The sequence below is a fragment of the Zonotrichia albicollis genome, chromosome 23 (genome assembly GCF_047830755.1).
Source record: "Zonotrichia albicollis isolate bZonAlb1 chromosome 23, bZonAlb1.hap1, whole genome shotgun sequence".
In the NCBI taxonomy this organism is placed as follows: Eukaryota; Metazoa; Chordata; class Aves; order Passeriformes; family Passerellidae; genus Zonotrichia; species Zonotrichia albicollis.
Genome location: NC_133841.1, coordinates 814840 through 838412, shown reverse-complemented (window position 1 = coordinate 838412; position 23573 = coordinate 814840). Strand labels below are relative to the sequence as shown.

Genomic DNA, 23573 nt, shown 5'->3' with positions numbered 1-23573 from the left:
GGAAAATGGGAACTGCCGGGGAAAAATGGGAATTTTGGGAAAGACGGGAATTCCATGGAAAATAATAGGAATTCTGAGGAAAAAAATGAGAATTCCATGGAAAAAAAAAAAAAGAGAATTAGTGGGGGGAAAAGGGGGAATTTCTGGTGAAAATTGTTATTCTGGGGAAAATGGGAATTCCACAGAGAAAATGGGAATTCTGGCTCTCTTTGTGGTCTTGGGGTTTGGAAGGGAAATTGTTCCGGGGAGGATTTGGGATTGGGGGATTCCCTGCAGGACATTCCCATTCCCACTCCCATTCCCGTTCCCGTTCCCATTCCCATTCCCGTTCCCATTCCCATTCCCACTCCCATTCCCATTCCCATTCCCATTCCCGTTCCCGTTCCCATTCCCATTCCCATTCCCATTCCCATTCCCACTCCCATTCCCGTTCCCGTTCCCGTTCCCATTCCCATTCCCGTTCCCATTCCCATTCCCATTCCCATTCCCGTTCCCATTCCCATTCCCATTCCCATTCCCATTCCCGTTCCCACTCCCATTCCCGTTCCCATTCCCATTCCCATTCCCATTCCCATTCCCATTCCCGTTCCCATTCCCACTCCCATTCCCGTTCCCATTCCCATTCCCATTCCCATTCCCATTCCCATTCCCATTCCCGTTCCCATTCCCACTCCCATTCCCATTCCCATTCCCGTTCCCATTCCCACTCCCATTCCCATTCCCATTCCCATTCCGTTTCCCATTCCCATTCCCGTTCCCATTCCCGTTCCCATTCCCATTCCCATTCCCATTCCCATTCCCGTTCCCATTTCCCATTCCCATTCCCGTTCCCGCTCCCATTCCCATTCCCATTCCCGTTCCCGTTCCCATTCCCATTCCGTTTCCCATTCCCATTCCCATTCCCATTCCCATTCCCGTTCCCATTCCCATTCCCCATTCCCATTCCCGTTCCCATTCCCACTCCCATTCCCGTTCCCGTTCCCATTCCCATTCCGTTTCCCATTCCCATTCCCATTCCCATTCCCGTTCCCATTCCCATTCCCATTCCCATTCCCATTCCCATTCCCCATTCCCATTCCTGTTCCCATTCCCACTCCCATTCCCATTCCCATTCCCATTCCCATTCCCATTCCCGTTCCCATTCCCGTTCCCATTCCCACTCCCATTCCCATTCCCATTCCCATTCCCATTCCCATTCCCGTTCCCGTTCCCATTCCCGTTCCCATTCCCATTCCCACTCCCATTCCCATTCCCATTCCCATTCCCGTTCCCATTCCCGTTCCCATTCCCACTCCCATTCCCACTCCCATTCCCATTCCCATTCCCATTCCCATTCCCGTTCCCATTCCCGTTCCCATTCCCATTCCCATTCCCATTCCCATTCCCACTCCCATTCCCGTTCCCGTTCCCATTCCCATTCCCATTCCCATTCCCATTCCCATTCCCATTCTGTTTCCCATTCCCATTCCCACTCCCATTCCCGTTCCCGTTCCCATTCCCATTCCCATTCCCACTCCCATTCCCATTCCCGTTCCCATTCCCGTTCCCATTCCCCATTCCCATTCCCATTCCATCCCATTCCCATTCCCATTCCCATTCCCATTCCATCCCATTCCCATTCCCATTCCCATTCCCATTCCCATTCCCATTCCCATTCCATCCCATTCCCATTCCCATTCCCATTCCCGTTCCCATTCCCGCTCCGGGATGGAGCCGCGGGGTTGGGCGATCCCAGGGCCAGGAATTCCGGAGATCGGGAGCGGAGCGGGACGGGCTGGGAAAGGGGGAATTTGGGGATGGGAGATTTGGGATGGGGAATTTGGGGATGGGGGATTGGGATGGGGGATTTGGGATGGGGGGATTTGGGATGGGGGATTTGGGAAGGAGCCCTGGGATGGGAGATTTGGGATGGGAGATTTGGGATGGGAGATTTGGGATGGGAGATTTGGGATGGGGGATTTGGGATGGGGAATTTGGGATGAGGGATTTGGGATCGGGGATTTGGGATGGGGAATTTGGGGATGGGAGATTTGGGATGGGGGATTTTGGGACGGGGAATTTGGGATGGGAGATTTGGGATGGGGAATTTGGGATGGGGGATTTGGGATGGGGGATTTGGGATGGGGAATTTGGGATGGGAGATTTGGGATGGGGGATTTGGGATGGGGGATTTGGGATGGGGGATTTGGGATGGGGGATTTGGGATGGGAGATTTGGGATGGGAGATTTGGGATGGGGGATTTGGGATGGGGGATTTGGGATGGGGGATTTGGGATGGGGAATTTGGGATGGGGGATTTGGGATGGGGGATTTGGGATGGGGGATTTGGGATGAGGGGATTTGGGATGGGGGATTTGGGATGGGAGATTTGGGAAGGAGCTCTGGGATGGGGAATTTGGGATGGGGGATTTGGGATGGGGAATTTGGGATGGGGGATTTGGGATGGGGGATTTGGGATGGGGGATTTGGGGAGGAGCTCTGGGATGGGGAATTTGGGATGGGGAATTTGGGATGGGGAATTTGGGGATGGGGGATTTGGATGGGGGATTTGGCCGGGAATTCTGCGGGACGGGATCGCATCCCGAGCCTCCGGTGCTGCCGGAAGGAGCCGCAGGTGCCGGTGGTCCCGGAGATCCCGATCGCTGTCCCGGTGGTCCCGAGAAGCCGAAGATGTCGCTGCGGGCGCTGCGGGCGCTGCCGCTGCTGCTGCTGGCCGGGCTGGGAGCGGCGTGCGCGGAGGAGAGCGCGGGGTGAGCGGGGAACGGGAACCGGGAACGGGAATGGGGAACCGGGAACGGGAATGGGGAACCGGGATCGGGATGGGGAACCGGGAACGGCCCCGGGGGGAGCGGGGAACGGGAACCGGGAACGGGAATGGGGAACCGGGAACGGGAATGGGGAACCGGGATCGGGATGGGGAACCGGGAATGGCCCCGGAAAACCGGGAATGGCCCCGGGGAACCGGAACGGGAACGACCTCGGGGACCGGGAGCCTCCTCCTGCCCCTCGGGCCGGAATCCATGGATTTGGCGCAGGCTCCCTGGATCAGCCCCAAACCCAGGGAATCCGCCCCAAACCCATGGGATCAGCCCCTGTCCCCGCTGTCTGTCTGTCCCCCCTGTCCGTCTGTCCCAGCCCATCCGTCCCCACTGTCCGTGTGTCCCTGCTGTCCCCCTGACCCCGCTGTCCATCTGTCCCAGTGCTGTCCGTCTGTCCGTCTGTCCTAGTGCTGTCCCTGCTGTCCTTGTGTTCCCCTGACCCTGCTGTCCGTCTGTCCGTCTGTCCCCTCTGTCCCCCTGACCCTGCTGTCCGTCTGTCCCAGCGCCAGCCCGTCTGTCCCCGCTGTCCGTGTGTCCCCTCTGTCCCCTGACCCCGCTGTCCATCTGTCCCCGTTGTCCCCTGACCCCTCTGTCCGTCTGTCCCAGTGCCGGCCCGTCTGTCCCCGCTGTCCGTCTGTCCCGCCGTTACTCCGAGGCCACGCTGGCCAGCGATTACAGCCGCACCATGGACCACGTGCTGCGCAAGAACTTCGTGGAGTGGCTGCTGGCCCGGCGCGAGAAGAAAAGCCAGTGAGCTCCAGGCCACGAATCCCCGAATTCCTGAATTCCTGAATTCCCGAATTCCCGAATTCCTGAATCCCCGATTCCCAATATCCTCAATTCCCCAATTCCTCAATTCCTGAATCCCCAATTCCCAATGTCCTCAATTCCTCAATTCCCCAATTCACCAAGTCCTGAATTCTTCGATTCCCCATTTACCAATTCCCAAACTCCCCAATTCCCATATTCCCCAAATTCCTCAATTCCCCAATTCCTGAATTTCTGAATCTCTCAGTTCCCCAAATCCCTCAGTCTCCCCAATCACCCAATTCTGAATCTCCCCAACTCCTGAATTCCCAAATTCCCAGTTCCCAAATTCCCAGTTCCCTAATTCCTGAATTCCCTAATTCCTGAATTCCCAAATTCCCCAATTCCTGAATTCCCCAGTTCCCAAATCCCCAGTTCCCTAATTCCTGAATTCCCTAATTCCTGAATTCCCTAATTCCCCAGTTCCCAAATCCCCAGTTCCCAAATCCCCAGTTCCCTAATTCCTGAATTCCCTAATTCCTGAATTCCCTAATTCCCCAATTCCTGAATTCCCCAATTCCCAAACTCCCCAATTCCTGAATTCCCCAATTCCCAAACTCCCCAATTCCTGAATTCTCCAATTCCCAATGTCCCAAATTCCTCAATCCCCGAATTCCTGAATCCCCCAATTCCTGAATTCCCATATTCCCAATTTCCCAAACTCCCCAATTCCCAATTTCCCAAACTCCCCAATTCCCAAATTCCCCAATTCCCACATTCATCAATTCCCCAAGTTCCCAAATCCCCAATTCCCTAATTCCAGAATCCCCAAATTCCTGAATTCCCCAATTCCACCAATTCCCAAATTCTTCAAAGCCCGAATTCCCAATTTCCTCAATCCCCCAATTAATGCATTCCCCAAATTCCCGAATACCCCAAATCCCTGGTTTTCCTGAATTTCCCAAAATGCCCTATTCCCAAATTCTTCAATTCCTCAACTCCCCAATTTCCCAAATCCCGAATCCCAAACTCCCCAAATCCCCAAATTCCCAAACCCCCAATTCCTCAAATTTCCCAATTCCAGAACCCCCAAATTCCCAATTCCCAAATCCCGGCTGTTTTCCCCTCTTTGCCATTGGGATTTTCCCATTTTTCCCATTATTTTTCCCCTGGGATTTCCGCCACAGCGGGATCCTGGCACCCTCTGCTGGAATTTTGGGATCATTTCGGGAATTTTCCCAATTTTTCCCCAATTTTTCCTGTCCCAGTGACGGCGCGGAGCTGCTCAGGAGGGAGGCGGAGACCCCAAAAGGGGCCGGGGATGGGGAAAATTCCGATTTTGGAACCCCGGGAGCCAAAACGTTCCTGGGGTGGCTCTGGAAAAACCGGGACAGGCAGAGGTGAGGCCGGGATTTGGGGTTTTTATGGGAATTTGGGGTTTTTTAATGGAAATTTAGGGGATTTTTGGGGTTTTTTTTATAGGGAATTTAGGGTATTTTTGGGATTTCTTTATATGGGATTTGGGGGAGCAGTCGGGTTTTTAATGGAAGTTTGGGTTATTTTTGAGGGTTTTTTTAAATGGAAATGTAGGGTATTTTTGGGGTTTTTAAAGGAAATTTAGGGTCTTTTTGGTTTTTTTTTAAAGGAAATTTAGGGTATTTTTGGAGTTTCTTTATATGGGATTTGGGGGAGCAGTCGGGTTTTTAATGGAAGTTTGGGTTATTTTTGAGTTTTTTTTTTAAATGGAAATGTAGGGTATTTTTGTTTTTTTTTTTTAATGGAAATTTAGGGTATATGTGGGCTTTTAAAAGGAAATTTAGGATATTTTTGGAGTTTCTTTATATGGGATTCGGGGGAGCAGTCGGGTTTTTAATGGAAGTTTGGGTTATTTTTGAGGGTTTTTTTAAAATGGAAATTAAGGGATTTGTTGGGTTTTTAATGGAAATTTGGGTTATTTTTGAGGTTTTTTTTAAATGGAAATTTAGGGTATTTTTGTTTTTTTTTAAATGGAAATTTAGGGTATATGTGGGCTTTTAAAAGGAAATTTAGGATATTTTTGGAGTTTCTTTATATGGAATTTGGGGGAGCAGTCGAGTTTTTAATGGAAGTTTGGGTTATTTTTGAGTTTTTTTTAAATGGAAATGTAGGGTATTTTTGGGGTTTTTTTAATGGAAATTTAGGGGATTTTTGGGTTTTTTTAATAGGAAATTTAGGGTATTTTTGGAGTTTCTTTATATGGGATTTGGGGGAGCAGTCGGGTTTTTAATGGAAGTTTGGGTTATTTTTGAGGGTTTTTTTAAAATGGAAATGTAGGTTATTTTTGGGGTTTTTTAAATGGAAATTTAGGGTATATGTGGGCTTTTTAAAGGAAATTTAGGGGATTTTTGGGATTTCTTTATATGGGATTTGGGGGAGCAGTCGGGGTTTTAATGGGAATTTGGGTTATTTTTGAGGGGTTTTTTAAAATGGAATTCAGGGATTTGTTGGGTTTTTAATGGAAATTTGGAGGATTTTTGGGGTTTTTAAATGGAAATTTAGGGTATATGTGGGCTTTTTAAAGGAAATTTAGGATATTTTTGGAGTTTCTTTAAATGGGATTTGGGGGAGCAGTCGGGTTTTTAATGGAAGTTTGGGTTATTTTTGAGGGGTGTTTTAAATGGAATTCAGGAATTTGTTGGGTTTTTAATGGAAATTTGGGTTATTTTTGAGGGTTTTTTTTAAATGGAAATTTAGGGTATTTTTGTTTTTTCTTTTTAATGGCAATTTAGGGTATATGTGGGCTTTTAAAAGGAAACAGGATATTTTTGGAGTTTCTTTATATGGAATTTGGGGGAGCAGTCGGGGTTTTAATGGAAGTTTGGGTTATTTTTGAGGGTTTTTTTAAATGGAAATGTAGGGTATTTTTGGGGTTTATTTAATGGAAATTTAGGGTCTTTTTGGTTTTTTTTAAAGGAAATTTAGGGTATTTTTGGGATTTCTTTATATAGGATTTGGGGGAGCAGTCGGGTTTTTAATGGAAGTTTGGGTTATTTTTGAGGGTTTTTTTTAAAATGGAAATGTAGGGTATTTTTGGGGTTTATTTAATGGAAATTTAGGGTATTTTTGGGTTTTTTTAAAGGAAATTAAGGGTATTTTTGGAGTTTCTTTATATGGGATTTGGGGGAGCAGACGGGTTTTTAATGGAAGTTTGGGTTATTTTTGAGGGGTGTTTTAAATGGAATTCAGGGATTTGTTGGGTTTTTTAATGGGAATTTGGGGATCTGTGCAGAATTTGGGGTCTTTTTGGAGGTTTTTTATGGTATTCGGGGGATTTGTTGGGTTTTTAATGGAAATTTGGGGCATTTTTGGGACTGGTTTAATGGAATTCAGGAATTTGTTGGAATTCAGGGTATTGTGGGGTTTTTAATGGAACTGGGGAGGATTTGTTGAGTTTTGTACAGAAATTTTGGGATTTTTTTGTGTTTTGTACAGAACTTGGGGATTTTTTTTTTTTTGCTGTTATTTTTAAGGAATTTGAGGGTATTTGTAATTTTTACACTTTTCCATAAAAACACCTCCAGAAATGAGGGTTTGGGGTGGGGGACAAAAGCCGATTTTGGGGTTCCCAGAGGATTTTGGGGCCAAACCCTCAGAAAACCCCATCCCAGCCATCCCAAAACCCAAAGAATTTCCCCTTTTCCAGATGAAAACCAATTTTTTGGGGTCTTGATCCCAGCAAGAAAATATTAAAATTGAATGTAGGACTGGGAGAAGGAGATGCAAAACCAGGATTTGTTTTTCCCCTTTAATTCTGTTTTCACTGAATTAAATTTTAAAATATTAAAAAATAAATATTTTTTAAATATGAATTAAATTTTTAAATTTTTTTTTTGCAGTTTTCCAGCTCTGGAAGGCTCCGAGGACCTGAGGGAATTTTGGGAGCAGGAATTCCTGACGTGGCTGCTGTCGGGCGAGCTCTGCAGGCCCACGTGAGTCCCTGAAACCCCAAAATCCCCCAGAATTTAAGTTTTTTATTTTTGTGATCACATTCCCAAAGAAGCCTTGAGGGGAATTTTTACAAATTTTGGGGTTTTTTTCCCCTGTCAGGGCCGCATAACTCCAGGATTTCCATGGAATTCTCCGGGCACGGTGGGAGGAAGCAGGTGGTGAAATAAAGGAGAAATCATAACAAAAATGACAAATAATAATAATAATACAGGAGGTATTATATAAAAATAAAGGAGTTTAATCCCGAGCTGAAATGCGACGTTTCTGACCCCACAGAACCCTTCCTGGTCCTACAGAACCTTCTCTGACCCCAAAAAAACTTCCCAGATCCCACAGGACCCTCCCTGGTCCCACAAACCCTCTTTTTAACCCCACAAACCCTCTTTATAACCCCACAAACCCTCTCTGACCCCACAAACCCTTTTTAACACAAAAAAACCCTTTTAACCCCACAAACTCTCTCCTCACCCCAAACCCTCCCTCACGCCACTGGCCCCACCCCCTTCCCGCCCACAGCCATATTGACAGCTGCCTCACCCAATCACCGACCGCCCTCGTCCTCAACCCACCAATCACCACCCTCATCCCCGCCCCTCCCCACCCTCCTCCTTCCCGCCATGCCCGGATGCGGGGAGGCGGGGTTTCCTCGGCCCTCGGCCAATGGGGAGGGCGGGCGCGGGCGCGCGCGCGCGGCGGCAGCCAATGGGCGCGGAGGACGCCGGGGGGGACACGGCCAAGGTGACGCTGCCCACAGAGCCGCTGCCGCCGCCGGCCCGAGCGGACCCCGCGCAGGTGGGACCCGGCCCGGCCCTGTCCGCACATCCCGGGGCTACCGCGGCTCCCAGGGCTGCCGGGCAGAGCCGCGGGCCCGGCCGATGCTCGCTGGGGCCGTGCCCTTCGCTGCCCGGCGGGCGGTGGGGCCTGCGCTGCCCTCGGGGGTTGTGAGGGCGCCGCGGTGGGAGGGAGGGCGGGAGGAGCCGACCGGGGCAGACACCGAGCGGGGATTAACGGGGAGGACACGGGGCCGGGTGAGGGCGGAGGGACAGCCGGGGACGCGGAGGGGACGGGGAGGTTAAAACCGTGGGGACACGGGGGTTAAAGCCTCGGGGACACGCTGCGGACAGGGTGGTGTTAAAACCTTGGGGACCAGTCGGGACACGGAGGGGTTAAAACCTTGGAGATATGGTGAGGACAAAACCTTGGGGACATGGTGGGGACAAAGTCTTGGGGACACAGAACAAAACCTTGGGGACGTGGTGCGGGCAGGGTAGGGTTAAATCCTTGGGGACAGGGTGGGGTTAAAACCTTGGGGACAGAGTGGGGACAAAGTCTTGGGGACATGGTGAATCAAAACCTTGGGGACATTGGGGACACAATGGGGTAAATCCTTGGGGACATTGGGGACACAGTGGGGTAAAACCTTGGGGACACAATGGGGTAAATCCTTGGGGACATTGGGGACACAATGGGGTAAATCCTTGGGGACACAGTGGGGTAAAACCTTGGGGACATTGGGGACACAATGGGGTAAATCCTTGGGGACACAGTGAGGTAAAACCTTGGGGACATTGGGGACACAATGGGGTAAATCCTTGGGGACATTGGGGACACAGTGGGGTAAATCCTTGGGGACATTGGGGACACAATGGGGTAAATCCTTGGGGACACAGTGGGGTAAATCCTTGGGGACATTGGGGACACAATGAGGTAAAACCTTGAGGACACTGGGGACACAATGGGGTAAATCCTTGGGGACACAATGGGGTTAAATCCCTGCGGACACAATGGGGTTAAATCCCCGGGGACACAGCGGGGTCAGTGGGACACAGCCCTGAGGACACAACCTTGGGGACAGTGCCCCCGTGTTGGGGACAGCTCCGAGCCGTGTGTGACCCCGCAGGGCTGGCCTGGTTACAGCAGCACCGTTGGTTTTGTTTGAAATTTTATTTATAATTTCTGTGGTTTTTCTGTGGCAGATCCAGCAGCACCATGCAGGCTCCCGTGGCTCTCCTCGGCTCCCCAGCGCTGGTAGGTGATTCCTGGTGGGAACTGGGGATTTGAGGAATTTGGGATTTTGGAATTTGGGATTTGGGAATTTGGGGATTGGGGATTTGGGAATTGAGGGATTTGGGAATTTGGGAATTGAGGGATTTGGAGATTTGGGAATTTGGGAATTGAGGGATTTGGGATTTGGGGATTTGGGATTTGAGGAATTTGGGAATTGAGGGATTTGGGATTTGGGGATTTGGGATTTGAGGAATTTGGGAATTGAGGGATTTGGGGATTTGGGGATTTGGGGAATTTGGGATTTGGGAATTGGGAATTTGGGAATTTGGGATTTGGGATTTGGGAATTGGGGGATTTGGGGATTTGGGAATTTGGGATTTGGGGATTTGGGATTTGGGAATTTGGGATTTGGGGAATTTGGGATTTGGGGAATTTGGGATTTGGGGATTGGGATTTGGGGATTGGGGATTTGGGATTTGGGAATTTGGGGATTTGGGATTTGGGGATTTGGGATTTGGGAATTTGGGATTTGAGGGATTTGGGATTTGGGAATTTGGGATTTGGGGGATTTGGGAATTTGGGATTTGGGGAATTTGGGAATTGAGGGAATTGAGGGATTTGGGAATTTGGGATTTGGGGATTTGGGAATTGAGGGATTTGGGGATTTGGGGATTTGGGAATTGAGGGATTTGGGGATTTGGGGATTTGGGATTTGGGGATTTGGGATTTGGGGAATTTGGGAATTGAGGGATTTGGGGATTTGGGGATTTGGGGAATTTGGGATTTGGGAATTGGGAATTTGGGATTTGGGATTTGGGAATTGGGGGATTTGGGGATTTGGGAATTTGGGATTTGGGGATTTGGGATTTGGGATTTGGGGAATTTGGGATTTGGGGAATTGGGAATTTGGGATTTGAGGAATTTGGGATTTGGGGATTTGAGGAATTTGGGATTTGGGGTTCCTGCCCTGCCTGAGCTGGATCCGGGCGGTTCCAGCCGGGCTCCGAGCAGCGAGGGAGGGGACAAGGTGACCTCTGGTGCCACGTGTGAGTGGCTGGCACCGAGCTCAGCCCCAGGGCTGCTCCCTCCCTGCAGCACAGCAGGGTTCCCTTGGCTGCCTCTGGAATCCCTTTTTATCCTGGGAGAAAATGGGGGGAGAAATGGGAATAATGGGATTTTCTGGGGCTGGCACCTGGCTGTGCTCAGCCTGGGGGGTGTGGGGTTGGTGCAGGGGGCTGGGACAGAAACTCCTGCATTGATAAACCTTCATTGGCCAGTTTTGGGGTGTTTTAGGGGGATTTCAGAGCTCCATAAAACACCTCCATTGGTAACCCCTCATTGGCCAATTTTGGGTACATTGGGATATTTTAGGGGGGATTTCAGTGCTCAATAAAATACTTGCATTGATAACCCCTCACTTCCAATTTTGGGGTGTTTTAGGGGGGTTCAGAGCTCCATAAAACACCTCCATTGATAACCCTTTATTGTCCAATTTTGGGGTGTTTTAGGGGGTTGCAAATCTCCATAAAACACCTCCATTGATAACCCTATATTGGCCAATTTTGGGGTGTTTTAGGGGGGTTGCAAATCTCCATAAAACACCTCCATTGATAACCCTTTATTGTCCAATTTTGGGGTGTTTTAGGGGGATTTCAGTGCTCCATAAAACACCTCCATTGATAACCCTATATTGGCCAATTTTGGGTACATTTAGGATGTTTTAGGGGGATTTCAGTGCTCAGTAAAATACCTGCATTGATAAACCTTCATTGGCCAATTTTGGGGTGTTTTAGGGGGGTTGCAAATCTCCATAAAACACCTCCATTGATAACCCTATATTGGCCAATTTTGGGTACATTTGGGATGTTTTAGGGGGATTTCAGTGCTCAATAAAATACTTGCATTGATAACCCTTTATTGGCCAATTTTGGGTCACATTTAGGATGTTTTAGGGGGGTTTCAGTGCTGGAACAGAAACACTGATTGATAACCCCTCGTTGTCCAATTTTGGGGTGTTTTAGGGGGGTTTCAGTGCTCAATAAAACACCTCCATTGATAACCCTATATTGGCCAATTTTGGGTACATTTAGGATGTTTTAGTGGGGATTTCAGTGCTCAATAAAATACCTGCATTGATAACCCTTTATTGGCCAATTTTGGGTACATTTGGGTTGTTTTAGGGGGATTTCAGTGCTCCATAAAACACCTGCATTGATAACCCTTTATTGGCCAATTTTGGATCACATTTAGGATGTTTTAGGGGGATTTCAGTGCTCCATAAAACACCTGCATTGATAACCCTTTTTTGGCCAATTTTGGGTACATTTGGGATGTTTTAGGGGGATTTCAGTGCTGGAACAAAAACACTGATTGATAACCCCTTATTGTCCAATTTTGGGGTGTTTTAGGGGGGTTTCAGTGCTGGAACAAAAACACTGATTGATAACCCTTTATTGTCCAATTTTGGGGTGTTTTAGGGGGGTTTCATTGTCCAATTTTGGGGTGTTTTAGGGGGGTTTCAGTGCCCCATAAAACAGCAGAGAGTTGGGGATGCTGAGCTGTGCTCGCAGGGAGCGGCTGCAGGGTTGGGGTTGGGGTTTAGGGGAGGCTGGGCCGGTGTCCCCAGGTGTCCCCAGGTGTCCCCAGGTGTCCCCAGGTGTGCCCAGGTGTCCCCAGGTGTCCCCAGGTATCCCCAGGTGTCCCCAGGTGTCCCAGGTGTCCCCAGGTGTCCCCAGGTGTCCCAGATGTCCCAGGTGTCCCCAGGTGTCCCCAGGTGTCCCAGGTGTGTCCCAGGTGTCCCAGGTGTCCCAGGTGTCCCCAGGTGTCCCCCAGGTGTCCCAGGTGTCCCAGGTGTGCCCAGGTGTCCCCAGGTGTCCCCCAGGTGTCCCAGGTGTCCCAGGTGTCCCCCAGGTGTCCCCAGTGTCCCCAGGTGTCCCAGGTGTCCCCAGGTGTCCCCAGGTGTGCCCAGGTGTCCCAGGTGTGCCCAGGTGTCCCCAGGTGTCCCCAGGTGTCCCCAGGTGTCCCCAGGTGTCCCAGGTGTCCCCAGGTGTCCCCAGGTGTCCCAGGTGTCCCCAGGTGTCCCAGATGTCCCAGGTGTCCCCAGGTGTCCCCAGGTGTCCCCCAGGTGTCCCAGGTGTGCCCAGGTGTCCCCAGGTGTCCCCAGGTGTCCCCCAGGTGTCCCCAGGTGTGTCCCAGGTGTGTCCCAGGTGTGTCCCAGGTGTCCCCAGGTGTGCCCAGGTGTCCCAGGTGTCCCAGGTGTCCCCAGGTGTCCCCAGGTGTCCCCAGTGTCCCCCAGGTGTGCCCAGGTGTGCCCAGGTGTCCCCAGGTGTCCCCAGGTGTCCCCAGGTGTCCCCAGTGTCCCCCAGGTGTGCCCAGGTGTGCCCAGGTGTCCCAGGTGTCCCAGGTGTCCCCAGGTGTGCCCAGGTGTCCCCAGGTGTGTCCCAGGTGTGTCCCAGGTGTCCCCAGGTGTCCCAGGTGTCCCCAGGTGTGCCCAGGTGTGCCCAGGTGTCCCAGGTGTCCCCAGGTGTCCCCAGATGTCCCCAGGTGTCCCCAGGTGTCCCCAGGTGTGCCCAGGTGTCCCAGGTGTCCCAGGTGTCCCAGGTGTCCCAGGTGTCCCAGGTGTCCCCCAGGTGTGCCCAGGTGTGCCCAGGTGTCCCAGGTGTCCCCAGGTGTGCCCAGGTGTCCCAGGTGTCCCAGGTGTCCCAGGTGTCCCAGGTGTCCCAGGTGTCCCAGGTGTCCCAGGTGTCCCCCAGGTGTCCCAGGTGTCCCAGGTGTCCCCAGGTGTCCCCAGGTGTCCCCAGGTGTCCCCAGTGTCCCCCAGGTATCCCCAGGTGTGCCAGGTGTCCCCAGTGTCCCCCAGGTGTCCCAGGTGTCCCCAGGTATCCCCAGGTGTCCCCAGATGTCCCCAGGTGTGCCCAGGTGTGCCAGGTGTCCCCAGTGTCCCCCAGGTGTCCCAGGTGTGCCCAGGTGTCCCCAGGTGTCCCCAGGTGTCCCAGGTGTCCCCAGGTGTCCCCAGGTGTCCCCAGATGTCCCCAGGTGTCCCAGGTGTCCCCAGGTGTGCCCAGGTGTCCCCAGATGTCCCCAGATGTCCCCAGGTGTCCCAGGTGTCCCCAGGTGTCCCCAGGTGTCCCCAGGTGTCCCCAGGTGTCCCCAGGTGTGCCCAGGTGTCCCCAGATGTCCCCAGATGTCCCCAGGTGTCCCAGGTGTCCCAGGTGTCCCCAGGTGTCCCAGATGTCCCCAGGTGTCCCCAGGTGTCCCAGATGTCCCCAGGTGTCCCCAGGTGTGCCCAGGTGTCCCCAGGTGTCCCCAGGTGTCCCAGGTGTCCCCAGGTGTCCCCAGGTGTCCCCAGGTGTCCCCAGGTGTCCCAGGTGTCCCAGGTGTCCCCAGGTGTCCCCAGGTGTCCCAGGTGTGCCCAGGTGTCCCCCAGGTGTCCCCAGTGTCCCCAGGTGTCCCCAGGTGTCCCAGGTGTCCCCGGTATCCCCGGGTGTCCCAGGTGTCCCCAGGTGTCCCAGGTGTGCCCAGGTGTCCCCCAGGTGTCCCCAGTGTCCCCAGGTGTCCCCAGGTGTCCCAGGTGTCCCCGGTATCCCCGGGTGTCCCAGGTGTCCCCGGTATCCCCAGGTGTCCCCAGGTGTCCCAGGTGTCCCCAGATGTCCCCAGGTGTCCCCAGGTGTCCCAGGTGTCCCAGGTGTCCCCCAGGTGTCCCCAGGTGTCCCCAGGTGTCCCCAGGTGTCCCCAGTGTCCCCAGTGTCCCCGTGCTGTCCCTGCAGTTCCGTTGCTGCTCCAGGGCTCTGGCCAGGCCCGTGTCCGTGGCTGTGTTCAGCCGGCCTGAGGAGAGCGCGCAGGTGAGGCAGCCTGGCCTTGGGCCTCATCCTCACCCTGATCCTTCATCCCCATCCTCATCCTCACCCTGATCCTTCATCCCCATCCTCATCCTCACCCCGATCCTTCATCCCCATCCCCATCCTCATCCTCACCCCGATCCTTCATCCCCATCCCAATCCCTCATCCTCACCCCGATCCTTCATCCCCATCCTCATCCTCATCCCGATCCTGCACCCCATCCTCATCCTCATCCTCACCCCGATCCTTCGTCCCCATCCTCATCCTCACCCTCACCCTGATCCTTCATCCCCATCCTCATCCTCACCCTCACCCTGATCCTTCATCCCCATCCTCATCCTCACCCCGATCCTTCATCCCCATCCCAATCCCTCATCCTCACCCTGATCCTTTGTCCGCATCCTCATCCTCATCCTTCACCCTGATCCTTCATCCCCATCCTCATCCTCACCCTGATCCTTCATCCCCATCCTCATCCTCATCCTCACCCTGATCCCTCATCCTCACCCCGATCCTTCATCCCCATCCTCACCCCGATCCTGCATCCCCATCCTCATCCTCATCCTCACCCCGATCCTTCATCCCCATCCTCACCCTGATCCTTCATCCCCATTCTCATCCTCATCCTCACCCCGATCCTTCATCCCCATCCTCACCCTGATCCTTCATCCCCATTCTCATCCTCATCCTCACCCCGATCCTTCATCCCCATCCCCATCCTCATCCTGATCCTTCATCCCCATCCTCATCCTCACCCTGATCCTTCATCCTCATCCTCACCCTGATCCTGCATCCCCATCCTCATCCTCACCCCGATCCTTCATCCTCATCCTCATCCTCACCCCGATCCTGCATCCCCATCCTCATCCTCATCCTCACTCTGATCCTTCATCCCCATCCTGATCCCTCATCCTCACCCCGATCCTTCATCCTCATCCTCACCCCGATCCTTCATCCCCATCCTCATCCTCATCCTCACTCTGATCCTTCATCCCCATCCTCATCCTCATCCTTCACCCTGATCCTTCATCCTTCATCCCCATCCTGATCCCTCACCTTTATCCTCACACTTTGTCCTGATCCTTCATCCCCGTCCTGCTCCTTCATCCTTCATCTTCCATCCTCATCCTCACCCTGATCCTCCTTCCTCATGCTGTTGGTCAGGACCAGCGCCCCCCTTCCAATGCTAAGTGCCAGCCCTGAGCTGTCCCTGCCTGTCCCTGTCCTGTCCCCATGTCCCTGAGCTGTCCCTGCCTGTCCCTGTCCTGTCCCCATGTCCCCGAGCTGTCCTTGTCCTGTCCCCTGTCCTGTCCCCATGTCCCTGATGTGTCCCCATGTCCCTGAGCTGTCCCTGCCTGTCCCTGTCGTGTCCCCATGTCCCTGTAGTGTCCCCATGTCCCTGAGCTGTCCCCATGTCCCTGCCTGTCCCCTGAGCTGTCCCCATGTCCCACAGATGTCACTGGCCTGCCCTGTGCAGCCCTGGCAGCAGTTCCACAGCAGCGCTGTCCCCACTGTCCCCGTGTCCCTGATGTGTCCCCATATCCCTGATGTGTCCCCATGTCCTGTCCCCATGTCCCTGTAGTGTCCCCATGTCCCTGATGTGTCCCCATGTCCTGTCCCCATGTCCCTGCCCTGTCCCCTTGTCCCTGATGTGTCCCCATGTCCCTGACTGTCCCCATGTCCCTGCCTGTCCCTGCCTGTCCCCATATCCCTGATGTGTCCCCGTGTCCCTGCCTGTCCCTGTCGTGTCCCCATGTCCCTGTCCTGTCCCCATGTCCTCTGAGCTGTCCCCATGTCCCTGCCTGTCCCCTGCCCTGTCCCCATGTCCCACAGATGTCACTGGCCTGCCCCGTGTAGCCCTGGCAGCAGTTCCACAGCAGCGCTGTCCCCACTGTCCCCGTGTCCCTGATGTGTCCCCATGTCCCTGCCCTGTCCTCATGTCCCTGCCTGTCCCCTGTCCTGTCCCCATGTCCCTGATGTGTCCCCATGTCCCTGATGTGTCCCCATGTCCCTGCCCTGTCCCCTGATGTGTCCCCATGTCCTGTCCCCATGTCCCTGATGTGTCCCCATGTCCCTGATGTGTCCCCATGTCCCTGATGTGTCCCCGTGTCCCTGATGTGTCCCCATGTCCCTGCCTGTCCCCTGTCCTGTCCCCATGTCCCCTGTCCTGTCCCCATGTCCCTGAGCTGTCCCCGTGTCCCTGATGTGTCCCCGTGTCCCTGATGTGTCCCCATGTCCCTGCCTGTCCCCTGTCCTGTCCCCATGTCCCCTGTCCTGTCCCCATGTCCCTGAGCTGTCCCCGTGTCCCTGCCCTGTCCCCTGATGTGTCCCCATGTCCCTGCCTGTCCCCTGATGTGTCCCCATGTCCCTGTCGTGCCCCCATGTTCCCTGCCTGTCCCCTGCCCTGTCCCCATGTCCCTGCCCTGTCCCCTGATGTGTCCCCATGTCCTGTCCCCATGTCCCTGTCGTGCCCCCATGTCCCTGATGTGTCCCCATATCCCTGATGTGTCCCCATGTCCCTGTCGTGCCCCCATGTCCCTGAAGTGTCCCCATATCCCTGAGCTGTCCCCATGTCCCTGTGTCCCTGCCTGTCCCCTGATGTGTCCCCATGTCCCCAAGCTGTCCCTGCCTGTCCCTATCGTGTCCCCTGTCGTGCCCCCATGTTCCTGATGTGTCTCCATGTCCCTGCCTGTCCCCTGTCCTGTCCCCATGTCCCCTGAGCTGTCCCTGCCTGTCCCTGCCCTGTCCCCATGTCCCTGAGCTGTCCCCTGCCTGTCCCTGTCCTGTCCCCATGTCCCTGATGTGTCCCCATGTCCCCTGAGCTGTCCCTGCCTGTCCCCTGCCCTGTCCCCGTGTCCCTGATGTGTCCCCATGTCCCTGCCTGTCCCCGTGTCCCTGCCCTGTCCCATGGCTGTCCCCGCTGTGTCCGGCAGGTGGCGCTGGCCGCGCCGCAGCCCCGCCGGCAGTTCCGCTCCTCGCCGCTGGCCCGGGACATCGACACGGCCGCCAAGTTCATCGGGGCCGGCGCCGCCACCGTGGGCGTGGCGGGCTCGGGGGCGGGGATCGGCACCGTGTTCGGGAGCCTCATCATCGGATACGCCAGGTACGGGACAGGGGGACAGGGATGGACAGAGGGACAGGGGACAGGGACAGACAGGGGGACAGGGACAGGGGACAGACAGGGGATCAGGGACAGACAGGGGGACAGGGAGGGACAGGGGGACAGGGACAGACAGAGGGACAGGGGACAGGGACAGACAGGGGGACAGGGGACAGGGACAGACAGGGGGACAGGGACAGACAGAGGGACAGGGGACAGGGACAGACAGAGGGACAGGGACAGACAGGGGACAGGGGGACAGGGACGGACAGGGGGACAGGGGATCGGCACCGTGTTCGGGAGCCTCATCATCGGATACGCCAGGTACGGGACAGGGACAGACAGGGGGACAGGGGACAGGGACAGACAGGGGGACAGGGACAGACAGGGGCACAGGGATGGACAGGGGGACAGGGGGGGACAGGGGACAGGGGAATCGGCACCGTGTTCGGGAGCCTCATCATCGGATACGCCAGGTACGGGACAGGGGGACAGGGACAGACAGGGGGACAGGGACAGACAGGGGGACAGGGGATGGGCACCGTGTTCGGGAGCCTCATCATCGGATACGCCAGGTACGGGACAGGGATAGACAGGGGGACAGGGACAGACAGGGGGACAGGGACAGACAGGGACAGACAGAGGGACAGGGACAGACAGAGGGACAGGGACAGGGACAGACCGGGGGACAGGGACAGACAGAGGGACAGGGGACAGGGATGGACAGGGGGACAGGGACAGACAGTGGGACAGGGACAGACAGGGGGACAGGAGGACAGGGGGACAGGGACAGGGACAGACAGGGGACAAGGGATGGACAGGGGTACAGACAGGGGGACAGGGGACAGGGACAGACAGGAGGACAGGGGATGGGCACCGTGTTTGGGAGCCTCATCATTGGCTATGCCAGGTACGGGACAGGGACAGACAGGGGGACAGGGACAGGGACAGACAGGGGTACAGGGACAGACAGGGGTACAGGGACAGACAGGGGGACAGGGATGGACAGAGGGACAGGGGATGGACAGGGGGACAGGGGATGGGCACCGTGTTCGGGAGCCACATCATTGGCTGTGCCAGGTGGGACTGCCCTGGCATTTGGGGCCATTCCCTGGGATTTGGGGTCATTCCCTGGGATTTGGGGCCATTTCCCAGGATTTGGGGCCATTCCCCAGGAGTTTGGGCTTTTCCCAGGATTTGGGGCCATTCCCTGGGATTTGATGCCATTCCCCAAGATTTGGGGCCATTCCCCAGGAGTTTGGGCTTTTCCCAGGATTTGGGGCCATTCCCTGGGATTTGGGGCCATTCCCCAAGATTTGGGGCCATTCCCCAGGAGTTTGGGTGTTTCCTGGGATTTGATGCCATTCCCCGGGATTTGGGGCCATTCCCCAGCATTTGGGGCCATTCCTTCTATTAAATTAATTCATTATATTAAAGCAAATCAATTTTCCTCTTAAAATAATCCATTTATTTAAATAATCTATTGTTCTCCTAAAAAGAGTCCACTGTTCTTTTAAAAATCATGCACTCTGTTAAAACAGCTATTCTAATAGAACAGTGTTATTATCTCAACACCATCTATTCTATTAAAATAGTCTCATTATTCTGTTAAAATAATTATTTTATTAGGGTAATCCGTTCTATTAAAATGATTCTTCTCTTAAAATAATCCGCTAATATTCAGTTAAATATTCAATTAAAATAATCCACTAATATTCAGTTAAATATTCAATTCAAATAATCCAATAATATTCAAAAATAGAATTAATTAAATATTCAAAAATCTAATTAATTAAATATTCAAAAATATAATTAATTATTTTGTTCAATCCTGTGCCATCCCAGCTGCTCCCTGCACAGCTGCCCTGGGGTCATTCCCTGTGTTTATTCCCTGGTTTGGGATTTCCTGGTGTCATTCTCTGGATTCATCCTCTGGGTTGGGATTTCCTGGTGTCATTCCCTACTTTCATTCCCTGGTTTGGGGCATCATTCCCCGTTCCCATTCCCATTTCCACTCCCTATTGCCCTGTTCCCCCTTCCCCATTTCCATTCCCCATTCCCGTTCTCACTCCTTTTCCCGTTCCCATTCCCCATTTCCATTTTCCCATCCCCATTTCCCATTCCCATTCCCTTTTCAGGAACCTGTCCCTGAAGCAGCAGCTCTTTCCCCCATTCCCATCCCCATTTCCCCATCCCCACTTCCCCATTCCCAATTTCCCATTCCCATTCTCTGTTCCCATTTCCAGGAACCCACTCCTGAAGCAGCAGCTCCTCTCCCCCATTCCCATTCCCCATTGCCATCCCCATTCCCATTTCCCCATCCCCATTCCCAATTTCCCATTCCCATTTTTCCTTTCCCATTCCCAATTTCCCATTCCCATTTTTCTCCTTCTGTTCCCGTTTCAGGAACCCCTCTCTGAAGCAGCAGCTCTTCTCCCCATTCCCATCCCCATTTCCCCATCCCCATCCCCATTTCCCCATTCCCATTCCCATTTTCCCATTCCCATTTTCTCATTCCCATTCTCTATTCCCATTCCAGGAACCTGTCCCTGAAGCAGCAGTTCCTCTCCCCCATTCCCATTCCCCATTCCCATTCCCATTCCCATTTTCCCATTCCCATTCTCTATTCCCATTTTCCCATTCCCATTCCCATTTTTTCTCACTCTATTCCATTTCCCATTTTCAGGAACCCCTCTCTGAAGCAGCAGCTCTTTTCCCCATTCCCATTTCCCATTCCCAATTCCCCATTCCCATTTTTCTCCCTCTATTCCCATTTTAAGGAACCCCTCTCTGAAGCAGCAGCTCTTTTCCCCATCCCCATTTCCTCATTCCCATTTCCCCATCCCCATTCCCATTTCCCCATTCCCATTCCCATTTTCCCATTCCCATTCCCATTTTTTCTCACTCTATTCCCATTTCCCATTTTCAGGAACCCACCCCTGAAGCAGCAGCTCTTTTCCCCATTCCCATTTCCCATTCCCATTCTCTATTCCCATTTCCAGGAACCCGTCCCTGAAGCAGCAGTTCCTCTCCCCCGTTCCCATCCCCATTTCCCCATCCCCATTTCCCCATTCCCAATTTCCCATTCCCATTCCCATTTTTTCTCACTCTATTCCCATTTCCCATTTTCAGGAACCCCTCTCTGAAGCAGCAGCTCTTCTCCCCATCCCCATTTCCTCATTCCCATTTTCCCATCCCCATTTTTCCTTTCCCATTCCCAATTTCCCATTCCCATTCCCAATTTCCCATCCCCATTCCCATTTCCCCATTCCCATTCCCAATTTCCCATTCCCATTTTTTCTCACTCTATTCCCATTTCCAGGAACCCCTCTCTGAAGCAGCAGCTCTTTTCCCCCATTCCCATTTCCCCATTCCCATTTCCCCTTTCCCATTTCCCCATTCCCATCCCCATTTCCCCATCCCCATTTCCCCATCCCCATTTCCCCATCCCCATTCCCAGTTTCCCATTCCCAATTTCCCATTCCCATTCTCTATTCCCATTCCAGGAACCCATCCCTGAAGCAGCAGCTCTTCTCCCCCATTCCCCATTCCCATTCCCATTTTCCCATTCCCATTTCCATTTTCCCATTCCCATTCCTATTTTCCCATTCCCATTCCCATTCCCATTTCCCCATTCCCATTTCCATTTCCCCATCCCCTTTCCCAATTTCCCATTCCCATTTTTCTCCCTCTGTTCCCATTTCAGGAACCCCTCTCTGAAGCAGCAGCTCTTTTCCCCATTCCCATCCCCATTCCCATTTCCATTCCCATTTCCCCTTTCCCATTCCCAATTTCCCATCCCCATTTCCCCATTCCCATCCCCATTTCCCCATTCCCATTCCCATTTTTCCATTCCCATTTCCATTTTTTCTCTGTTCCCATTGCAGGAACCCCTCTCTGAAGCAGCAGCTCTTTTCCCCATTCCCATCCCCATTTTCCCATTCCTGTTCCCATTTTTCTCCCTGTGTTCCCATTGCAGGAACCCCTCTCTGAAGCAGCAGCTCTTTTCCCCCATTCCCCATTCCCATCCCCATTTCCCCATCCCCATTCCCATTTTTCCTTTCCCATTCCCATTTTTCTCCCTCTGTTCCCACTGCAGGAACCCCTCTCTGAAGCAGCAGCTCTTCTCCCCATTCCCATCCCCATTCCCAATTTCCCATTCCCATTTTTCCTTTCCCATTCCCAGTTTTCCTTTCCCATCCCCATCTCCCCATCCCCATTTCCCCATTTCCCCATTCCCATTTCCCCATTCCCATTTTCCCATTTCCATTTTTCCTCACTCTGTTCCCATTTCCCATTGCAGGAACCCCTCTCTGAAGCAGCAGCTCCTCTCCCCATTCCCATTCCCAATTTCCCATTTCCATTCCCATTTTTTCTCACTCTATTCCCATTTCCCGTTTCAGGAACCCCTCTCTGAAGCAGCAGCTCTTTTCCCCATTCCCATTTCCCCATTCCCATTCCCAATTTCATATTCCCATTCTCTGTTCCCATTGCAGGAACCCCTCTCTGAAGCAGCAGCTCTTCTCGTACGCCATCCTGGGCTTTGCGCTGTCCGAGGCCATGGGGCTCTTCTGTCTGATGGTGGCATTCCTGATCCTGTTCGCCATGTGACACCCCTGGGGACAGCCCCTGCTGCTGCTGCTGCCCTCCTGCCAGTAAACCACCGATTTCTCTACCGAATTCCCTCTTTTGGCCTTTTTTTAGCTTTATTTTTCATCTTCCAGGGGAGATCCGGGGTGCGAAATCCCAGCTGTGGGGTCAGATCTGTAAAAAATCCACCCAAATCTGGGCCCTGAGAAAACAGAGGTTGGGTTTTAGGGCTGGGATGGAATTCCCAGAGGAACCCATGGGTTTCTCTACAGAATTCCCTGTTTTGGGCCTTTTTTAATCTTTATTTTTCACCTTCTGGGGGAGATCCGGGGTGCGAAATCCCAGCTGTGGGGTCAGATCTGTAAAAAATCCTCCCAAATCTGGGTGCTGAGAAAGCAGAGGTTGGGTTTTAGGGCTGGGATGGAATTCCCAGAGGAACCCATGGGTTTCTCTAAGGAATTCCCTTTTTTAATCTTTATTTTTCATCTTCCGGGGGAGATCCGGGGTGCGAAATCCCAGCTGTGGGGTCAGATCTGTAAAAAATCCTCCCAAATCTGGGCCTTGGGAAAGCAGAGGTTGGGGTTGGGTGTTGGGATGGAATTCCCAGAGGAACCCATGGATTTCTCTACGGAATTCGTTGTTTTGGGGGTTTTTTTGCCTTTATTTTTCACCTTCTGGGGGAAATTCGGGGTGTGAAATCCCAGCTGTGGGGTCAGATCTGTGAAAAACCCACCCAAATCTGGGCCCTGAGAAAAGAGAGGTTGGGGTTGGGTGTTGGGATGGAATTCCCAGAGGAACCCACGGATTTCTCTACGGAATTCCCTCTTTTGGGCCTTTTTTTATCATTATTTTTCATCTTCCGGGGGAGATCCGGGGTGCGAAATCCCAGCTGTGGGGTCAGATCTGTGAAAAACCCACCCAAATCTGGGTCCTGAGAAAGCAGAGGTTGGGGTTGGGTGTTGGGATGGAATTCCCAGAGGAACCCATGGATTTCTCTACAGAATTCGTTGTTTTGGGGTTTTTTTGCCTTTTTTTTCCACCTTTCGGGGGAGATCCGGGGTGCGAAATCCCAGCTGTGGGGTCAGATCTGTAAAAAACCCACCCAAATCTGGGTGCTGAGAAAGCAGAGATTGGGGTTGGGTGTTGGGATGGAATTCCCAGAGGAACCTACAGAATTCCCTGTTTTGGGCCTTTTTTTAATCTTTATTTTTCATCTTTCGAGGGTGATTCGGGGTGGAAAATCCCAGCTCTGGGGTGGGAGTGGGAACAGGAAGAGAGGAAGATGAAGATGGAATCAAATCTCTAAAAAATCCTCCCAAATCTGGGTCCTGAGAAAGCAGAGATTGGGGTTGGGTGTTGGGATGGAATTCCCAGAGGAACCCACAGATTTCTCTATGGAATTCCCTGTTTTGGGCCTTTTTTAATCTTTATTTTTCATCTTCCGGCGGTGATTCGGGGTGGAAAATCCCAGCTCTGGGATGGGA

At 52.9% G+C, this 23573-nt stretch overlaps 2 protein-coding genes across 2 annotated transcripts; both read left to right on the top strand.

Annotated features, from left to right (window-relative positions):
* Positions 1-2572: 2572 nt before the first annotated feature.
* Positions 2573-7811, top strand: GIP (gastric inhibitory polypeptide). The gene is made up of 5 exons (XM_074557814.1): positions 2573-2750; positions 3426-3569; positions 4835-4966; positions 7442-7534; positions 7653-7811. Exons 1-5 carry the CDS (start codon positions 2671-2673, stop codon positions 7660-7662), a joined length of 459 nt encoding a protein of 152 aa, XP_074413915.1. The 5' UTR covers positions 2573-2670; the 3' UTR covers positions 7663-7811.
* Positions 7812-13804: 5993 nt separating this feature from the next.
* ATP5MC1 (ATP synthase membrane subunit c locus 1) lies at positions 13805-22179 on the top strand. The gene is made up of 4 exons (XM_074557437.1): positions 13805-13869; positions 14305-14401; positions 17333-17502; positions 21996-22179. The coding sequence occupies exons 1-4, from the start codon at positions 13820-13822 to the stop codon at positions 22108-22110; spliced, it is 432 nt and encodes a 143-aa protein (XP_074413538.1). The 5' UTR covers positions 13805-13819; the 3' UTR covers positions 22111-22179.
* The last annotated feature ends 1394 nt before the right edge of the window (positions 22180-23573 follow it).